Source organism: Rhinolophus sinicus, linkage group LG01, assembly GCF_036562045.2.
Source record: "Rhinolophus sinicus isolate RSC01 linkage group LG01, ASM3656204v1, whole genome shotgun sequence".
Lineage (NCBI taxonomy): Eukaryota > Metazoa > Chordata > Mammalia > Chiroptera > Rhinolophidae > Rhinolophus > Rhinolophus sinicus.
The window spans coordinates 146,443,479-146,466,220 of record NC_133751.1 but is presented as its reverse complement, the minus strand read 5'-3'; the positions used below and the strand labels follow the sequence as shown (position 1 = coordinate 146,466,220).

General features: G+C 35.5%; 1 protein-coding gene across 17 annotated transcripts in view; it reads right to left on the bottom strand.

Annotated features, from left to right (window-relative positions):
* The window catches only part of PKP4 (plakophilin 4), a 228,375-nt gene that overhangs the window by 73,590 nt on the left and 132,043 nt on the right, over positions 1-22,742 (bottom strand). For 14 of the 17 annotated variants that reach the window (XM_074336670.1, XM_074336698.1, XM_074336705.1 and 11 more), the window contains one exon: positions 3,556-3,590. The exons of the other annotated variants lie outside the window; for them this stretch is intronic. In XM_074336670.1, coding sequence (XP_074192771.1) covers positions 3,556-3,590 — 35 coding nt within the window. The remainder of the gene's footprint in view (positions 1-3,555; positions 3,591-22,742) is intronic. 17 annotated transcript variants of the gene reach the window in all.

Sequence of the window (22,742 nt, the reverse complement as noted above, 5' to 3'; positions counted from 1 at the left end):
CAATTCTAAATTCTTTTGTGTAATTCTTTCTTATCTAGGAAAACAAGAAAATTGAATAAAGATGTTCCTTTTGTCAAGACCCAGCCAAAGACAAAGTAGACTGAAGACCTTTTAAAAATAGTTTTGCTTTTTTTTTTTTTTTTCACATTTAAGTCACCCCGCCTCATTCTGGGTAGGACTGCCAAATTCGAAAAATGAGATGATTTTCATATTACATTCAGTACCTCTGCATGCAAAGTGGTAATGAGAAGACAACAGTTACAATAAAATTGTAAACTTTACAATAAAAGTGGCAGCAAAACTGTCATTTTATCCCATTATTTACTTACAAGCGAACTTCTAAAGGACATATGTAACTACTTAGAAAAAGAAATATGAAATGAATCAGATTTTACTGTTTTATTCAAACAAATTTCAATTTTCTATCCTTATCATTATAGCTTATTGACAGGATTAAAACTTAAATGTCCTAAATATGACTGAAAAGTAGTCAAATCTATAAAAACACACAAATAACAATAATAAGTAATAACAATAGTAACAAGTAACCAGTAATAGTTAAAAAATAGAAAGTATTATAAGGATCAGTTATGATTGCAGTGTTTGAAGGTTAATACACTTCCCCCTCCCCACAAAAGGAAATCGGGTAAGTGAATGTAATACCTCCCATGTTTCAATACAAGTTTAGGCAAGAGTATGCTCTGACAAAAGTAAGGAGTGAAGCAGTTATTAGGTGTGAATTATGAATGTAGCTGTGGTGAGGACACATGAATTACTGGAGCTGTATTTTCTTAACACTAAAGTATTTGCAGAGCTATTTTTCATATGATATATATATATACACACACATACACACATATATATAATATATTTTATCTATCTATATTTAATGTATTAGTAATTCATGAAGGTGGTGGTCAAATGACTGAAGCTGGGTAAATGTATTAGAGAGGGGAGGTACAAAGGATGCCAAGTGCCCAGATTATTTCATTCCCTATCATGTGGCTTTATAATCTAAGACCATTCTCTCTCTATGTAAATCAACACAGTTATACACTGTGCCTCACTAGCTTTTGGTAGTTAAAAATCTACAATTGCCTACTCCCGCTCAGTTCATCCAGGAAGCGATGGTGTCAGTTAGGAGAACCACAGAGAAGCCAGGCTGTTTCTCCAGCTCCACCTTAGGCAGCATTTCTGAAATGGCTGCATTGCCTTGGTGGTTCCAGCTAATGCTGGACAACTGCCCCTGCTCCACCTCCCACCACTGGCCAGTTTGGTGACAAAAACACCTAGCCTTTTGTCCCTGCAAGCCTAGAAATGGTAGTAGCTGCCCGTAGGATTAATCTCTTGGTGCTTCATCACGCTGTCTATTTCTCTCAAACCCCTTAAATCACACTTTCTTAACTCGAACTTCTTGTATCAAATCCCTTATATTGAACTACCTGCCACGGGTTCAGTTTTCCCAACAGGGTCCTTAAGGATACAGCTATTATCCTTGGGCTACAAAGAACTCTCACCTATCATACACTAACCCTTCAATAGAAAGGGGTGACATAGAAGATATTTCAATATTTTGTAGACAGTTAGAAATAGAAATGAGGACTCTAATGACGGAATATGAGAGGATCAACCTCATGTACTTTAAAGGAGGAGGGAAACTAACACAATCTTTTCAGGAAAGCAACCTGGCTGCACATTTCATGAGCTTTAAAAATGTTAATATATTTTAAATAATTTTCTTCTTAAAAATCTAACTGGCTTATGGTAAATGAAAGGTGCAGATATAATTTTAAACAGGGATATTTACCACAATGTTATGAGAATGAAAAATTAGAAACAATCTGAATGTCCAAAAATGGAGATATGGGTAAAATACGGTGCATACACACTTACAAGTTTTCCTTTGCAGGATTTCCCTCCAAATTTTAAGTGTATTAGAGTTATATGCCTCTACTGGATGTGAAGCACTTAAGAGGACAAGGAATTTGTCTTAAACACTGACAATCATTTGCTAGACAACTGTTAAAGGCTCTCAAGAAATATTTCTGGAATAAATTAAAGATGCAGTACTAAAGATGAACTTAAAGAAGAATATTATACCAAATGGTAAATTTTTGCCATAGCCAAGTACCAAACGCACTGCTATGTGCTTAGTATTTTTCTTTCAAGTAAAAATTTCAAATCACTTTCTAACAGTTCACAGCCCTGATATTTCCTCTGAGGAATGTTGAAATCGGGTGGCTTTTTGCTCAAAGGACTTTCAGTGGCTCCCTAACGCGTGAAGGAAGAGTTCAAAGTCCCTGATATTTGCAGATCTCTGTAATTTGACCCAATGTGGCTGTAGCCTTTGTACATCTCCCCATCTCCCCAAACCAGTTTTAAATGTTCCCCTGTGACATTTCAGTTGTCTGTTCTGCAGCCCAGTGACAACGTTCTCTCCACAGCCTTGCTACCTGTCAAGCCCTAGGCTCCAGGTCTACCTTCCCTGCAAAGCTAGCTCAGAAGCAGGTTGTATATTTATAACAATTTCCCACCTAAGACTTATTTGGCAGTTAACCACATATTATTTAATGGCATGCCTTTCCTTGTATTAAACTGCAGTTTATACGTGTCACTGGTAAGGAGCTTTCCACAGGTCTCAGACTCATCTATGACTTAAGTAAACACCACAGTGCTTGGGAATAGCTTCTTTAGAAAACAGCAGAGTGCCTTGCATGCACTATAAATAATACAAGACTCTGGTACCAGATTCAGGTAAACTCAGATACAAGGCATTTGGTGATCTGAGTTTTACTCAATTGAAGCCCCATTTAAAAACTGCCAACATATTTAGATATCAAGGTGTATTCTCGCATTTACACGTTGTTGGCATCGTCCTTTGCATTGAAAGCTCCATGGGAAGTGAGGAGGGCGTGTGTGTGTCTGCCCAGCATCATTTACAGGGCTGGGTCTATGATGCGGCTGCTCCATAAACATTTGATGAGTGAAGTCTGAGTATGAAGACATCAGATATCTGTGAAAGTGGCAGATACTCGCCTTAATGCATTTTACCCTTTATATGAGGTGAATTTAGGATAAGAAGAAAAGATAAAGAAGTTTCCAGACTATATTAGAAGCTACCAGATATTCTACATCTGGATACATAAAAACAGAGAACCTTTCAGGGAAATCTTCTGAGTATAGGAAACAGTGTGAAAGGAAAGACCTTGATTTATATAAATGATTATACAATAACCTCTGTGAGGGCATCCCCTGGGTTTCCTTATGAAAGAAAAGAAAGTTTTTAGGTATTGAGTTGATATTAAAAATGTTGATGTCCAATGCTTTAACCTTCTTTACAGTTGATATATACAAATCTACTATACTATTTAAAAAAAATTAAGCATATCAAGAACTACTACTTCAAAGCAAAATAGCTCAATATTGTCACGATTAAAGGCTTTGCTTGGCTCATTTCCCCAAGAGGTAGTAAATTCAGAAAGCAGGCTACGAACCCTGCTTTGCGTGTGTGTGTAAAACATAAGAAAGATTTCTTTATATAATAAAAACTCATACCTGTTGATCTCCAAGGAAATGACTTTTCAGTTGAGCTAGAGAAAAAGAAGGGAAAAAAAAAAGGAACATTTACTTCCTTGTCATAAAATTTAACTGTGGACCTGTTTTGCACATATACATTTAATTTTCACATTTAATTATATAAAGTATAAAAACCTCAAACAAAATTTACAATTGCTCTTCTAAGTTAATTATTTAACCTTCCACATTAATTTGGGACAAAACTGTATTTCTACTTGGAAATTAAGACAAATTATAAAGTGACATAAGATTCTCCTAGGATAAGACAAAACAGCACAACTATTTATGATATTGATGGTACTTATACGATGTACTATGTTGCTTTTTGTGATAATATGCAAATTGCATATACATTAAAACAACATATACATTAAAAAGAACTGAAGTCTGTTAAGAATTTCATTCATTTTACTAATTTTCCAAAGGAGCCCTACCTACAATAGACACTAGTTAACGGGGTCAGTTTGATTGTTACCTTATACAATTTAAATCGTATCATGAAACTTTGTGTCAAAACTATAAGGTTTTACAAGCCAGGAGAAAATTTTAGCTACACATTTTTCTTGGTTTATAGAGAGTACCAATTTAAAAACATATCTGTGTACATAAAAACATATCTGTGCCTTCCTGAAACCCCTCCTCACCCCAAAAAAAAAATCAACAGAAAAGTATGGTGCAAAGGGGATAGTGTGGTAGGAACAAGGGACTGGATTATTAAGTATTTACTAAATGCTTGATTAAGTACTCCACATATATTATCTCCTTTACATTATTCTGCTCAACCTTATAAATAGGTACATTATTATACAGATAAAGAAATTGGACAAAGTCTCATGTCAGTACTGGAAGAGTTGGGATTCAAACCCAGGATGGTCTGATTCCAGTCAGTGCTATACGGTAGAACAGGTTGTGATTCCATTTTTGCATTAAACACATACACACATACAGTATGTCTACAAAGAAGTCTAGAAAAATAAAAACCAAAGTACTAAGCAGTTATTTCTGTGGGGGTATAATTAAAAAGATTTTTTTCTTTTTAAACATTTGTGTGTTTTGTTTTTTTAATCAGAATAAAATGTATATTGAAGTATTTTTGGAATGTTTATTAAATTTAAGGAAAAGGTATGCGACATTAGGTTTAAGGAAACATTGCAAAATAAAGGACTTGGAAGGAACAAAGGGACAATCCTTTTGGTGCTATTGTTCTAAGATTTCAAGCTTTTGTTAACCCCTTGATGTTTCCCGTCATTTAGTGGTTAATGAAACGCTTGCTGGTTAAAAACTCTAGATTCACTAAGAACTCCCTGAATTTCAATTTTGCGTGTGGTTTGCCTTTTTCTTCATCAGAGGCACAGCAGTTCACTTTCCAGGACCTTGAATTAGCTGCAGGCAGGAGGGCACGCTTCCAAGAATGGAGTCAATCAGTTAATGCTAATCTTTAGCACTTCACTGATGTCCCTTTATCTAACGCACTCCTGACTGATTTCACAATGGGCTGATGGGATGGAAAAGGATGAAAATTTGGTCACATATCAGTAAGGGCACATTTGTCTTGCTCCTGAGGGTAGTTTATCACAGTCTGATGACTCTAAACGTGGTTCCCTACACTGAATTTCAACTTCTCTTGCATCTTGTTTTTTAATTCACTTCTATCATCTAAATTAGTTTCTTAAGCACTGAGGTTGATATTATTTATCCAACTGTGTTCCTATCAAAATATTTTTGTCAATATTAAAATAAATGATAAACCAAACTGCCATCCAGAAATGTTTAATACATCAAGTTTCTTGGGAATATCATGAAAGTCTACTATCTTCTTAGTTTGAAACTTACATAAACTTTAATGAAATACCTTTACATGATTCTTTATTCTCGAAATTATAAACCATGGACTCTAATTTATGTTAATTGCTCAAACTAGGCAAGGGTTGTGTCTGTTTTGCTCATCTCTTTATGTCAAGTGCCTAGCATTTTGCCTGACACAGCAGGTGCTTAAAATATATTGTTATTACAACACAAATTGTAAAAGGTAATAACGAGTTCTTCATTGTCTTGAAAGATCAAGTATATATAAATTATCAGTTATTACTTTTCTAAAGTAGGTCAACTTATTCTCCTCCACTCTAGCTAGGAAATTCCAGTAGCCTCATCATGTAACAAACAGGCAAACTATTTCTCTGCTGAAAAGACATCTTTGGTCATCAAAATACAATAAGGCATTCATTCCTAGGTGAAGGCAATGGAATGCTTCAGTTCCTATTATTTTTCCCTACTCTATTTTAGGTAAAAGATACAAATCATTAGGAAAATAAATTAATATTAGGATTAAAACTAAGCAAAAAGTTCCACGGTATATTTTGATGATTATATATTCAGCCCAATTACCTTCACACCAACCCTAAAAGTTCTGTTGTAACTGGTTATTATGCTATTCAGAACAATCTATTTCCTTTTGAATCATTCACTTTAAGTGATTCTCAATTATTCACTACTCTGGAATTCAGGGATTGGACAATAAATACGTGCTATTTTGAAATGTTAGGTCACTGAATGTAACCTGCTTTTATTGTAACAATTAGAGGCAGCTCCGTTTTAGAAACAGGCTCATTCCCTCCCTCCCTCTCTTCTTCTAACCATCTATTCCTAGAAACGCTTTCCCAACTTTTACTGAATGTCTACAATGTGTCTACAGGCACTCTGCCCACAAATGACTCCATCCATTCCTTTCACTTCTCAACTGAAGATGCCAAGTAGTTTGTGTTCTCAGAGCTTCCACTGGAATGTGAAACACATTTTAAAATATAAGAACTGAATCATCCATAACAACTTTGTTTCAGTGGGGAGATGCATTCATATTTTCCCATAACTTAATTATCAACAACCTTCTCGAATGAAATCCATTCATAAGTTTGGGACTCTCTGGTGAGTGAACAACAATTAAAAGCAAGTTCATTAGCAAATTAGTAGATCAAGGCAATTCATTTTAATGTGAACAATATTAGTTTTGTTTTAAGGAAGAAACCATGCCTTCATCACCTTACATGCAAATGTGTATTAATAGTAAAGCACGATAAAATTCTACACACTTATGAGATTAATGTTGTTTTTATTCAGACATAAATTGAAGGTAAAAAACATTTTTGTTGGATATTGATGGCTGTGCAATATCTTTGAAAGACTCCTTATTTTGGTGTTTTCCCAGGAGTCAGAAAACTCACCTGCTCAGACCCCTCTGCAGCCAACGACCCAGGGGTCTACGAGCAGACTCGTGAGGGGGTGGCATCTGAGATGGACCCCACAGTGGTGGTGGGCACTGTTCCTGGATACACCTATTCAGAACCTGGCTCTCTGGCCTTCCTAGAGATTCCATAAGTTGACACTCAAAAACTTTCAGTAAGTTTCTTTTCTGCTTACACAAGCCAGACAGAATTCTACTTGCAACCAAAAGTCCTGAGCGATGTTATAAAACTAAGTATTATGACTGATAACAAATATAAACAGGCCCTCTGAAGAAAGCCAACACCTCACTACCTAACTCTAGACCTGTATTTCCAAGTGCATACTAGGTATAACACAGTTCATACTCAACACACTGAAATTCTTTCCCCCCAAACTAACTCCTGTGTAATCATTACTGCCTCATCACTCAAATTGAGGAACATGGAGTCATTTTATTGTCCCCACCTTGACTAGTGTGTAAGCCTTATGAGGGCAGGGAAGTCTGAATGGTTTGCACATATACCTCGAGAACCTAAGACAGAATCTGGCACACGGCCGTCACTCAGAACATTTATCTTTTGAAATCATCCCTACTACCACAGAGTTCAGGCCTTCATCCTCTCATCGTCTTTAGCTGGATACTTTTTTCAGTCTCTCTCCTAACTTGTCTTCCTGGCTTTGACTTCTCATCTTTTCACGCTCTCTTCCATGCTGCTGCTACAGTGATTTTTTTCATGCCCTCCAATATGACACCGTTCTCCTGATGCTAATGCACAACAGATCCAGAGGATAAATTTCTAACATCTCAGTACGGCACAGGACGCTCTCCGCCACCTGGTTCCTTCCAGTTTGCCCTTTCCCACACAAACCTACATTCTAAGCACTTCTAATTACTTGCAGTTCTCTCACATACCATTCTGCTTCACGCTTCCCATGCTATTTTGGGGACAGAATGTGCAGAAACAGAGTCTGGAAACTCTTTCAGAATTACACAAATTCCAGAATGGCATACGCAGGTTACCACATAACAATATATGTGTTAGATACCCGTGCTATTGAACACTCTTCCTTCACTTTGTATCACTTAATAACAGGAATATTTTTGAAAAATGGTCTACTTAATTAAGTCTATACCCAATTTCTTCCTGATTCTAGCTAGTGTGTCTGATGTAAGAGCCTGCTTTAGTGGACACCAACAGGTAAACCACAGGGAAGCAGGCAGTGGAGAATTTGATGAAGAAGCCACACGGTGACTTTCCCATGTCATATTCCTTGCCTTCTCCTAGGTCTAGATGGGGCTCTTTCTATCACAACTCTGTGCAGGCTACGTAAATACTCTCCTACAAGACACACTAAATTGAGACAGAATTCAAGAATTACCCTGCTGAACACAGAACCAGGTCTTAACCTGAGATTAGAACATGGTCCAACTGTAAAATTCACTGCTTTGTTTTATTTTTTAAAAATTCAATGTTTTAAGAAATTTTATATATACACACACACATATATATAGGACCTTCATTAATAGGTTAAAAAAATTAAGCACAGCCAATAACAAATTAAATTTCACCTAGAACTAGTGGAGAGGAATCACTGGGATGAATTATTCTAGAAATTTTTATTCGTGAAAGAGGATGGCATGTCCCACTATCCAGACTACATTATCTCTACACATTCTCCCTGGTGACCACCAATCATCTTTCAAGAATCAGCTCAATGAAAGTTGATCACTTCCTCCTTTATGTCAAGAATGTGCCCAATAATCCACCTCGATTTTTGGACTTTTCCTATGGTTGCAAATTGCAGTACGTGTTTACCTGTCTGTTCCCACTACCTAACTATGGCCTTCGCCCAAGATTGGGTCTTAATTCTATCTGCATCCACCCAGCATTGAATAGGATGATAAATAAATGACAGTTGATCTTAACTCCTTGGATTGTTCTTTTTTAAGGCTAATCCTATGTAATTTTAGAAACGGTTTCGATCATTCTACAAAGGAGTCATATTCCCACCCCTTTTTGGCTCTTTCTATATCTTAGAAGAGATGTTTATTGTACATATTATATGTATTCATTCAACAAATATTTGTTGAGTGCCAGATATAGTTAATGGCTAGGTTAGAATAGTGAAAAGAGGCGAAGTCCTTGCCTTCTGGGAGCTTACAATTGTCTTGTAATTACTTATTACAGGACGGATGTGACTTCCCCACTGGTTCACATGCCCCTCAAAGGCGAGAATGTATCAAGAGACTTTTGAAAAGTTAATCTTAAAGCTGAAATCTTCTAAGAGAAGACTGATGGAACCAGCCGTGTACTGACCGAATAAGCATTCATATGTCTATAACAATGAAAAATATGAAATATTTTTAACACAAGAGCTAGCTCTCTTTTTACTCACCTATTAATAGAAGGCAAATTGGTAATGGTACTACCCAGGTAGGAATTTGAACATGAAGACTCTAGCAAGAAAGGTATGTAGCTCAACTCCCACAGCTCAAAAATTGTAAAGGGCTGGGAAATCAGCCTGTTTGGGAGATTACCAACTTAATACTCTACATGTACAAGTAAACCTGACATTTCCCTCCTTTGTATTATGACAGACAATTGTGTCAAATGGTTGTTTAAACTACCCCAATTCCGTAGCATTATATGATCTACTTATTTCTCTGTTACATATTCTTTCACAATATTTTAAAAGTGATTCTTGGGTGTTCTTCCCTTACTGAACACAGATAATTAATAAATGAATACTAACTGATCATACGTTAGTTAATCCTACCATAAAATTTTTATAAATGCATTTGTACAATGCTGGCCTGACCTTTTCCTTGAGTTCTTATTAGTTTTACTATTTTGAGCTGACTGTAAATTCTGAGTTCCACACAAAAGTTCTGTATTTCTTCTGCATGTGTTAACTCTTGAATTCAAGAACTATCATACGTTTATAGGTGCAATCTTAGCAGCTCAAATAAATTCCAAACTGCATTTCTCTCTTTCTCTACAAATTCATTAGTGTCTTATTTTCAACTTGTGGTTTGCTCATTTCAAAAATTATCTTTCAACCCTTTTGGCTCAATGAGCAGCACCATAGAGGTCAGCAAGAACAAACGCCTTACAAAAGGTGGCCAAAAGAGAGCCAAGAAGAAAGTTGTTGACCCATTTTCTAAGCAAGATCGGTATGATGTATAAGCACCAGCTACGTGCAATGTAAGAAATACCGGGTAAACACTAGTCATAAATCAAGGAACCAAAATTGCAAATGATGGTCTCAAAGGGTCGTGTTTGGAAGTGAGTGTAGCTGATTTCAGAATGATGAAGCTGCATTTAGAAAATTCAAGCTAGCTACAGAGGATGTGAAGAGCAAAAACCTCCTGACAAATTTCCATGGCACGGACCTTACCCATGACAAAATGTGCTCCATGGTCAAAAAAATGGCAGACCATGATTGAAACTCATGTTGATGTCAAGATTACTGGTGCTTATTTGCTTCGTCTATTCTGTCTTGGTTTTAGTGAAAAACTTAACAACCAGATTTGGAAGACCTCTTATGCTCAGCCTCAAGAGGTCTGCAAAATCTGGAAGAAGAAGATGGAAAATCATGACCCAAGAGCTGCAGACAAACAATGTGAAAGAAATGAATTCTTTCAATAAATTAACTCCAGATAGCATTGGAAAATATATAGAAAAGCCTTGCTAACCTATTTATCTGCTCTATGATATCTTTGTTAGAAAAGTCAAAATGCTGAAGAAGCCCATATTTGAACTGGAAAAACTCATGGAGCTTCACAGTAAAGGTATCTATCAGTTCTGGAAAAGCTACTACTGGGGATGAGACAGGTGCTAAGGCTGAGCAAGTTGATGGATATGAGCCCCCAGTCCAAGAATTTGTTAAAAATTCAGACTTTTCATGGTAACATACCCTATTGGAGATATATATATTTACCTTTCAATTTTTTCATTTGTTACTGGGAGGTTTTAATTATTCTACAAATTGAAATTATTTCATTAGCAAATGTGTAGATTTTCTGGATTCTAAATGCATTCTGAAAACTTCTGGCAATTCTCTATTGGTTTATTATAATTACCTTTGTAATCCATTGCTCTAATATCTGTAACTCTGCTTTTTAATTGATTCCAAGGTCCATTTCTCAGTTTAAGAAGAAAAAGGGAAGGTTTGTTTGGTTTTCATTTTTTTTTTTTGGAAATGAATTCACACTGTAATTATGTAACACCTTGCTATCCTCTAGAAATTACAAAGTGCTTTGTGATGAACTACATTAGGAAATTTTGATGTGGGTTGCAAAATTCCCAGGTCCCTCCATATATCTTATTTTGCACCTAGGATTTTCTCTCCCAGGAACCTGGCAAAAGAACTAATGATTCTCACGTTTCAGTTTCTACTTGGAGTGTTACAGGATAAAATTTTAAACAGAACTCTCTCATGTGAGCAATCCCTTCTACTGAACACTTACATTTCTATATCTTCATTAATTATAATTACATCAAATCTTCAATCTGATGTGGAGATAACATAACATACTTTAAGTCATTTCTATTCTGTATTGTTTTGTCTTCCCTTTTAATTAGTACATTTAGAACTTCACTCAGTTTCTCTTAATGCATTTATAAAATATTCCATTAGTTTCTCATGATTCTTAGCTACGTAAAGCTCATTCTGTGCTCTTTCTTGGGTGCTCTTGAGTTTATGCTTGAGAATGCTTTTTAAAAATAATGCCTATGGAAGTCCCAGGTCTTACAAGCATTCATCATGTAAGCAGGTTAAATATCTCCTCACCTTGATCCTCAACAAGAACGTCCTTCAGCTTACTTTATACTCACAATCAGCACAGTGAGAAGTGGGGTCTAGAAGACTGAGATGGAATTGAGGGCTCTCTAACGTTATAAACCATCTTCTGATGTTGCAAGAATCTATACCACCAACCAATAGGTATGTAACCAACTGTTAGGTTATAACTAGTTTTGTTTTCCCTGTTTGGGAAAAAGGGACTTCATTTCTCACTTTTAATTAGATAAGAATTGACTAGGAAATAAATCCTTTACATTAAAAAGAGACTTAATCTCTGAGCATCAGAACAACTAGAGCAGTTAGACAAAATTAAACAATATATCACGATTATTCTTTCCAAGACAGATGTGGAAAGTTCTTCTTTCTTCAACTAGCCTATTCAGGAAAGTCAAAGACAGGAAGGTCAATATGAGGAACAGATAACAAGGTTGAACGGTTTTGTCTGGCTGAAGCAGAGAAGGGGAGTTGGAAGGCAAACATCTGTCTCTTCCCACATTATCATCCCTAAGGGGCTCTGATGATCCTACTTTTAAAAATCACTAGTCTACACACAATAAGGATATCTTAGCAACACTCAGAAAGAAATCCATCTTGGTATTTAACTGCATTTTTGAGAGCTTCTTCCAAATTTACGTATTTTCCATTCACAATCAATCTCAACAAAAACAAAAGCTCTTCCTTCTAATTCACGATTTTTCAGGAATGAGGATCCTCTCTGGATTCTCTTTATCATGGAATCAGACCCTGGACAATTGTATATTGGATGGAAATTGATTTCCTTATTTCTAACAGATAACCACTTGATCTCAGCAGTCAGGAAAAGTGAAACCATGACAATATGCTCATAACGGGAGTTTATTATTTTTACGTGTTATGGTTTTAAATTGCTCTGAAATTTGAACTAAGTAAAGCACAACAAATGGACAGCATAAAGGATTTCTTTTCATAACTACTTATATGATCTGAGGGTGATAGTGAACCTAGAGGAAAGAAAAGATACTTGAATTTAAAAAGATGTCCTTCATGTAGGATGCCGCTGCGCCTGACCTACCAACAACAAAACATAAGCCTTCAGTTCCCTTCTACTAGTGTTAATGGATTTGTGCCACACTCTAAACCCAACCACCTTTGTGACCAAGAGGAGGAGGAAACAAGATGGCTGCAGGAAGGCGGGCCTAATACTGCATGGACACAGGAAAGGTCAAAGGCTTACAGTTTGACCCATATATTCCCTCTCAATGACACTTAACTGAAAAAACTGGCCATGCCCTCAAAATGCGCTTTTATAATTTTAGTCTTTACAAGATCATAAGCAAGAGGTACACCAAAGTTTGGTACAAAAGTGCAGTCTTGGTTTCCATCAGCTGCAAGTGTAGAGTTCAATATATATCCAGCCACTGTGCTGAACATTTGTGGACATAACCTGCTCTTTGTTCTCACCCTTGTTTTCTCTATTCTTCATCACTTTTCCCTCATGCTACTCTACCATATTTTGGGACCCTTATAACAGCTGTCTAAAATGAATTCCAGGAAAAGGTAAGATATAAATAAATAATATCACAAGCAGTCTCCTAAAGAGAAAATTATGTATTTGATGCACAGCAAAAACATTAAAGGAACAGGAAATACCACAACAACCCTTTCAAGTAACTTTCATAGGTACTGGAGGTGAACACATTTTAGAAGATGTTAAATAGTCTTTGACAAAAGCATTTTGTGTTAGTGCTTTGAATCTATGAATAAAAGATCCAGAAGACCATATGGGAAGGGGAAGATCAAAAAGGATGCAGTACTAGACAAAAATGAGACAAACAGTTCCCTCTGGAATCCCCATAAATTATACAGGAAGCACGCCTTCTGTTTGGAGAAGCCCATCCCACAACAGGTTTTCCAACCAGTAAAAGTAGAAATCAGAATGGAAGAGTTTTCTAACATCTCAGTTGACATTTGAAAGAGTGAAAGCAACTGAGATGAAAATAGCAAAAGGGCAAAACACAACATCAGACTCTCTCTTTCCTAAATATTCTGCCATAACTCAGGATGCTATTTAGGCAAAAGGTCAGCCCGGAATAGATGGCCTACTGCGAATATTATTTGTGTCCATGGTCTAAAAAATGCTATTGTTTCCCTCATTTCTATTCTGCCAAACCCTCCAAAGGTGATGACAGTAAGAACATTTTCATTCAACTTAAAAAATAAAGAGCAACACAAATATACTTTTAAAAATGTACAAAACAATTTAAATCTTGTATTTTAAAATAAACCTGGCACTGGTAAGGAGGAGGGCAAGGGTCCTGTTTTTCTACTTACTCTACAAGAGCCTGAGCACAGAACTAAGCTGTAGAGATTTATAGTAAGAGATGTACTGGCTGGCATCCAAAACCCTAAAAATTTGCCATTATAAATAGCTTTATGATGCTCACAATTTCATTTTGTACATTACTTAGAATTTAAAATGTTTTGGAAAGCCTATGTAAGAATTTACTTAAAAGAAGTTTTAAGATACCATAAGTCTAAATTTTCAATTAAACATGAACTGATTTTTTATCCTATTTAGATATTCAAAAGCAAATGATTTATTCACATACAATTCTTTGATACTCAGGTAAAGGCGCTGTCAAATCTGGTGTGTGTCTAATAATGATATTCACTTTCTGGCCAACGATTATTCTTAAAAATAAGAATTGATTTTTAATTTTTATAGTTTCTTTCATTTCTGAGAAGAATTTTATTCTCATTATGAATGTAAACAGAAAACATAATACATTTCTTTACTTTTTGAAGAATATTATCTTTCTCACAGTGTAACAGCATTTTCAGCTCTTGATTCATGGACAAGCATCATAAGTGGCTGTTTTAGTGCTGAAGGAGGAATGAATTCACATGTGGGATAGAGTACAGACCTAGGATCATCAATAACTGTCCTGGAAAAAGAACGGACACATAAGGAGACAGTCAACAGCAGGCATGGCATATGCTGCTACATTTCCATGTAGTAAGACGTAGGGAACCTAGGAAAGTGGTTCTAGCATGCTTTCAATCTCTCCTGAATCCTTAATATGCCCCACATCTCCTGACCTCCTTTGTTTCCTTCTTTTCTCTATTTAGCCCCGAAGCATAAATGTGCAAGTTTTCCAAACTACTGAATAGGGGAATGAAACAGAAAAAAGCCTGTTACAATAAACGAGAAAGAATGACAATAATGATAATGGAGGAACAGGGTAAAATCTCGTAAAACCGCGTTCTTGACATATAGTGGGTGGTCCACAAACACTGCTCAGTGGTTGAACAGGCACCCTCCATGGCAAACAGACAAGGCAAGTGGTTGGACAGCAATGTCTTAAATTTCTAAATATAATGGCCAGCATTCTTCTTTTGAGAAATATGAATGAAAAGAGGAACAATGGTTTGCAGCATGACAAAAGAAGTGACTGACGGGTGTTATCTTCCTTTCCTCCCTTGCTCTCTCTCCCATTCATTGCCATAATGAGCCAACATTATTGATGTAGAAGGTATTATGGGAAACATGGAGCATAATCTATTCAATTTAAATAAAGTTTTACTTAAGCTATTGGAAAGAACACACATCACTTACACTTTAAGAAATATAACCATCCAAATTTTATAAAAATGAAACAAATTTTAACCATAACTTCAGACAGAAAATTAAGAGCCAAATCAGTTAACATTTAAAATACATTTGTTTATGCAACATTTAAAGGTGCAGACAGACACACATGTGTCTGTGTGTGTATGAAAATAGTATAACCAATTCCCTTTGTATTCATTAAACAGCTTCAACAAAAAAAGTGAACGTGTGGTCACATATATCTCATCTATACCTCCACCCACTATTTTCTTTGCATTACTAGATATGATGAAGCAAATCTCAGACATCATATCACTTGATAATAATTTTAGATGTATCTCTGAATAGATACTTTGAAAAGACCATTAGCACAATAACTTATCACACCTAAAAAACTTAACAGTAAAATTCTTAATATCAAAAATATCTAGTCAGTATTCAAATTCCCTAATTCAGTTTTAAAAACAGTTGGTTTCTTTGAATCAAGACCAAACAACATTCCACATATACTTGTTGCAATATCTCTAAAACTTTCTTTTAATGTATAGTTTCATCTCCCTCTTTCTCACACTCTTTTTCCTGTTGGAAATTATTTCATTTGCCCTGCAGAATTCCGGACAGATGGATATAAGTAATGTATCAGCACAGTGTCATTTAACAGGTTCTTCTGTCTCCTATGAATTGTTATTTACACCTAGATGGTTAAGCACTTTGGGGGTAAGAGTGCATCGTAGACGATGTTATGTACTGCCCATTGCATCACATCGGGAGGCCATCATTTCTAGCAATCTCCTGTTCTGTGATATTAACATAAGGTGGACCAGTGGGTTCAGGTGCTGTCAGCCTGCTCTATCCACTGTAAAGTTTCCCAGCATCTATACAACGAATGATGTTAGCAGCTGTCGGTGAACATTGATCTAGATACATTATTTTGTTAGTGGTTGTAAAATTCATCCAAGATTTTAACTTCTAGACTTATACTCTAGTCAATAATATCATTTCAACCTTTGTATTTATGTTTATAAGGAATACAATAAAAAACTGTCCCATTTACTATTTACAAATAAGTCTTTACTGAGAAGTATTTTGCTAATGCTGCTCATAAAATAGATATAGATCTGTATCTTGAACTTCCTAAGAACCAGTTCTTATATTATGGTTGGTAATATTTGAATTTTCTCTGTGGCTCAAATAGCCCCATTATTGATAATGTAACTAAAGGGTGGGGGGAGGTAGATCAGCCTTTAATTGGCTTGTTCTGATGCAGAGACTACACATCACAGGCTCCTCAAATAATTGGCTTTTAATTGTTCTTTTCCAATAAACAAAAGGCTCGGAAAAATAAACACACACATATTCTCTAAAGACATTTCTTCTTGGATTATAAACAGTCCATTAATGCAAACCAAATGCTGTTATCTAAACTGCTTGACAGTGGTTAAAATGTGTAATTGTTTAATATAAGATTTTTTTTAGCTGTGAAAATCTGTAGCCTACAGGCTTATCCCCCTCTTCAGTTTTAGAGCATTTTTTCCCACTACTTAATTGTGGAGTAACAAAACAGCAGAGTAGAAAAATCTATGCAAGAAACAGATTAGATTGATTTGTTATTAAATAGATTGCGAAGCCTCAGGGAGGATAGCTATAATAACAATTCAGTCACTACAAAGTCTGGCAAACTTGTCAGTTGTTTTTTTTCCCCCTTGGCAGACATGCCATGTTCATTTTTACAGCAAGCTGACTACTGAAAATGCACTAATAGATGGCTCTCATTTTTAGGCAGACAATCGCATTTCCAATTTCCTTTTCCATACATCACTGGCTTAGAACTGTACAAGGTAATAGTTCTCTGAAGGGTTAAGGAAACAGCTCATCACAATATATCAGTCTTTCCACTTTGTCCTTAACCTGCCAAATGGTGAGAATGTAAACTCAGCATCAACATTCCTTTATTTCACATGGAAATCACAGTGATTAGATGAAGAAATAGTAAACTTTGCCTCCTAAAATAATGAACTGGAGAAAGTACATTAGTGACAATACAGTTTTCAAGATTGTTTTCCAGAATCTTTGAATTAATATCTAATGATTTATTGTAACATGTTTGTGATAAACTAGAACAGAAATGATAGTCACTCCAGAGTTTCCATAAAGGCAAGACACATAGTGGTAACGGATATGGGGCAAAGGGCTAGTGGCTTTACAATCTTTGTATAGTGAGCACGGTTTTATACCAACTGTGTCTATTTGGAGTGGTAGAATGGAGTGAAGTGAGGTGCTGAAGTTTTCTGAAACCGTTTATTGATACTCCAGTGGAAAACCAATAGAACAACACTATCTTTAGGGAAAAATATCATCCTAATATTAAATTCAGGTCTGCAGCAATTAAAACCAAAGCAAACTTAAGACACAAAAACACCACCAAAACGAACACCTTTTTAAACACAAGGATACAAAACATCTATTAGCACAGGTGCTATTATGCAATAGGTGCTCAGTGGCTATGGTTCTACCTACGATATACTTACCAAAGAAGTATTTCACCAAAAGATATGAGAAACAAAGATATCAAGATAAGGCTTCCTGGGATAGTCTGGACAGACAATGTAATCTGACCAAAACAGCATTTTTGACAAAATTAAAAATAATAAAATGTAGACATATATTTAAGCAGCTACTAAGGTGCTTTGTCATTTTGCTAGTTATGCATAATGATACCTCCTGCAACATTGGAAATTTCAGGCTTTTGTATCTTTGTATCACAACAATAAAGCAAAGTATAAATATTTATTGAGTGAATTTAGAGAAGACATGAACATTTGCAAGGGAAAAAAGGGGGGGACACTAAAGGAAATGTGAAAATAGAAAGTAATGTTACTATCATCTGTTTGGGATTTCACTTACCCTATGATGCAGATTTGGATAATTTAGTTTCTATTATGATAACATATAAAAGGCTGTTTCTTCTACATACTTGTCATAATACTAAAAGATTTGTATCCTAAAAATGGATTAATATGATACACTTTGTGGTGTGATGTACGAAGATGTGCTGTACTATTTTAAGATATACATCTCAATGCTATTTCAGCTCAAAAAACTAATGATAGAACCAAAAAGAATAAGCCAAATTACTCACTAGAAAAATGGGCAAACAATACGAATAGAAGAGGAAACTCAAAGGGATCATAAGGATATGAGAAGCTACTAAACCCCGCTAGTTACCAAAAAATGCGAAGGAAAATGAGATAACATCAGATTGGTAAAATTTAAAGATCCTGTATAATATTAAATGTTGGCCAAAAAGAAAAAAACCCAAAAACTGAGACACCTGAGAGGGTACAATTATTGAGCTACTTCAGAAAGCACTTAAGCAAGTTCTAGAAAAATTGGAAGTGTGCATTCATTATGACCCAAATATGCCACTTCAAATGATATATTTTCCAGAATATTACATACGTAAACCAGAAGGTATGTCGGAAAATGTTCATTATTGTATTATTTATAATATTAAAAAGTGGAACCTAAATGTTTTTCAACAGAAATGGTGAAACAGTTTAATATTCTATGAAATATATAGCAGCAGTTAAAAAAATAAGCCAGATATACACATATCAATAAGGAGAGATCTCAAACGCTGAGTAGAAAAATCAAGGCACACAACGATACATAGACTCTAACACTTGTGTAGGTTAAAAAAGCAACACAAAATATTGGCCAAGGATGTATAGGATGGATGTACAATACAAAACTACACAAAGTAAACTGAAAGACTATACACTAGGTGGTTAGCTATTGGGAAGGGAGAATGGGACAAAGGGGGCTTGAATTTTATTTTAATATATATTTTTTAATAAAAAAGAAGTCAATGAGGAATTATCAATAACTTTCAATTCTGTGAATACTTAATTTTTGTTACATTATTCTCTGTACTTAACATTTTAAATATTTCTCAAAAGAAAGATTAAAAAATACAGATAAAACCCAAGATGACAGTAATAAGAAAATATATGATTAAAATAATTATTAATTCCTACAAAGTAGTAAAAGTAAATTTTTTCAGGAAGCAACTTGAAATATACTATATGGCCTATTTAAATTACTTTATAATTTGTCTATATATATATATATATATGATTAAAAAATCTAATGACTGAGTGGGGGCTAATATAATTCTTGTATTGATTCAATAATTCATCACTGTTACATATTTGAACAACAGTAATTAGAAAATGTGAACTATGAAAAATTACAGAAAATGAAATAATGTTATTTTAATTAAAATGGCTCTTTAAAAGATAATTAAATAATGTCATGGTACATATATTTTAGATGCATGGGCCTCTGATTTTAACAAGTATTTTCCTCTTCATTAATTAGGAAAATTAATACAGCTGGGCTGCCTCCATATTTAAGCAATGTATTAAAATAGTCTTAAAATAATCTGAAAACTTTGATACTAACTATAAACTTGATCTCTTTTTGTGGCTCCGTCTAACCATATCACCCACTCTAACATTTTAAAATGCTCAGTCTAAGAAATAGGTAATTCATTTTTAAGTATTTATTACGATTAAAAACATTTTGTTGTATAATGTTCTAGGTTCGTAAATGATTCTATTACTTATGAAAACTACTTGGCTTAAAAATCCAAATTCTACATGGTCATATTCGTAGGTTGAAATAGGTTAGCTTAATAGAATACTAGTTGATTTACCTTAGGTTCACGTGCCTTAAAGAAGACTTAGTTTACACAAGTTGAATTCAGATGGGTAGAGAGAGTTGCCACTTGGAATTGTGTGTCCCAGATGAAACTGGCTTGTGACAGGAATGGCAATGAGAAGTAATAATTAAACGCCTTCTGGAAGAACTGTGCTTGAGCAAAACGCTACAGAAAAATGACTTCTGTAGAACTGCAGGTCAGCCGCAGACTCATTTGGATCTTTCAGATGTGGTACTCTTTACTGTGTTTACAACAGTAGTTGCATCATAAAAATTCAGTGTTACTAAGTTCGCTCACAAGAGCAACCATTTAATAAATATTCACTGCAGAGAACCCCAAGAGGGTTTCCGATAATCACATTCAAATATCAAATAGTTTATTCTTCATTTAGTCTGAATTAGAAATGAAATCAGAGAGATTTTATTTGTTTGACCATTAAGAGAGTCACTAGTGACCAAATACAGCACTAAGAAAGGAAATTTGGTGAATCATATTCTGATGAATATTACAGGACTCCCAAATAATTAACTGAACGAGGACAACTAGCTCAGCAATATGCAAGGATTTACTGTAACAGAAAGCAAAGGAGAAAGAAGGCAAGCCCTTGTGAGGGACTAGGAGGATGGGTGGTAAGCTAAGGGGACTCTCTCCCACTCGCTGACCCCCAAACTAAGAATTCTCAGAACAAAACCCTTGGGATTTTCCCCTCTTAAAACCTGAGACATAGCAGCATTATCCACAATAGTCAAAAAGTGGAAACAACCCAAATATCTATTAGCTGATGAATAAATAAATAAAAAGTGATATATACATATAATGGAATATTATTTGGAAATAAAAAGCGATGAAGTACTGATACATGCTGCAACATGGATGAAACTTGAAAACATCATACATGCTAAGGGAAAGAAGCCAGTCAGAAAAGGCCATACTACTGCATGACATCGTATATAAGAAACGCCCAGAACAGGCAAATCCATAGATGCAGAAAGTAGAATAGTGGTTCCCAGGGGCTGTGGCTGGGAAGAATGGGGAAGGAGTACTAATGGGTAGGTTTTCCTTTTTGGGGTGATGAAAATGTTCTGAAATTAAATAATGGTGATGGATGTACAACTCTGTGAATATACTAAAAATACTGAATTGTACACTTTCAAAGTCTGAATTTTATGGTATGTGACATCTATCTCAATAAAACCATTATTTAAAAACCTCAGGTTGGGGATGGTGACAGCACTAACGTTCATGGCGACAGAACTTCATCAAGCATCTTCCTGAAGTACATTAAATAAGTAATAAACTGTCAAGGCACAAACAGTCAATCTTTTTAAAGACTCTTCATTTTTAAAGCATGTATTACTGAGAAGTTTTATTTCACAATGACTTAAAAATACTTGAAGAAAAGACCTGAACCATGAAAAAGCCTTTTCTGCCACTGTCAGAGTTTAAGCATTTTTAGAATTTTTATTAGAATCAATGGAAGTCTGATGGGCACCAGGAGATGACCCTATAAAAAATATCTGAATGGCAGTGGAAAATAAAACTTTTTATTAAAAAATAACAGTTTTTTTCTTAAGTGGCAATAAGAAGACTATTTGTCAAGATTGTGTGACCTTTTTGAAATCATAAAGAATTTTATTTCAGCAGGGCTTTAACTACCTGAAAGCCAAGAGAGATAATCTTAGGAAGAGAGTGAAGTTATTTAATTTCAATATTGCCAACCATGTTCCCCCTCATTCAGTTGATATAAACAGCATTTTTCTCAGGGTCTAGAGTAACTTTCTAACACCAGCAGCAGCCGGTTAAAGGTAGGACCACGTGTAGGGAACAAATGCTTCCAAATGGGGTAACATAATTTTAAATAATGTACCAAAAACAAAAAATAAAAACTTAAAACTGCTTTAATTCTACAGCTACCATTAACATTTAATAATTTTTGTAATTATTAAAGGTCCACTTTGTAAGTATCTTTTTTTGACTTCAGATAAAAAGTTAGTGCTTCATTTTAATGAGCAGTCAAGCTATGATTTACAAGATAGCATATGTGGAACCAATTTATGTGCCCCAAAGAAATAAACTTTCTTTCTCACCACCCACAACTTACTTAGAAGTAATAGAAAGCAAAGTTTCTCAGTTGTTGGTCAATAGTAAGATCCCAAGTCTGCAATCACAGTTTTGAAATTCTGTACAATAAAATCTCAGAGATAGTTCCTTGAATTCTAAGATGATCATATTTTCATTACTGACTCTTCAGTTTGAACTAAATTTTATTCTCCTTTCATAGTTTTGTTATCCAACAAGCTGAACCACCAATGCAATTTCTCTGCTTGCATGAAACATGCAACACATGCCATACTTTGTATACTGAAGGTTAAATTCAACTTGTAGTCGGACTTCCCCTGGCCAAGTTTTCCACCCACAGAGTACAGCTTGCCACTGGATGGCTGTAGTGATCTCTAACCATTGCTAAATTAGCATCCATAGGCTGCTGGTCCAGCCCCACACTTTGTGTCCCCTTGGGAATTTGTCAGGCAGATGGGAGCCATTAAAAGTCAGGACTCGGGTGGCCAGATGGCTCAGCTGGTTAGAGCACGAGCTCTGAACAACAGGGTTGCCAGTTCGATTCCCACATGGGCCAGTGAGCTGCGCCCTCCACAACTAGATTGAAGACAACGAGCTGCCGCTGAGCTTCTGGAGGGGCAGCCAGATGGCTCAGTTGGTTAGAGCGCGAGCTCTCAACAACAAGGTTGCCATTTCAATTCCCACATGGGATGGTGGGCTGTGCCCCCTGCAACTAAAGATTGAAAACGGCAACTAGACTTGGAGCTAAGC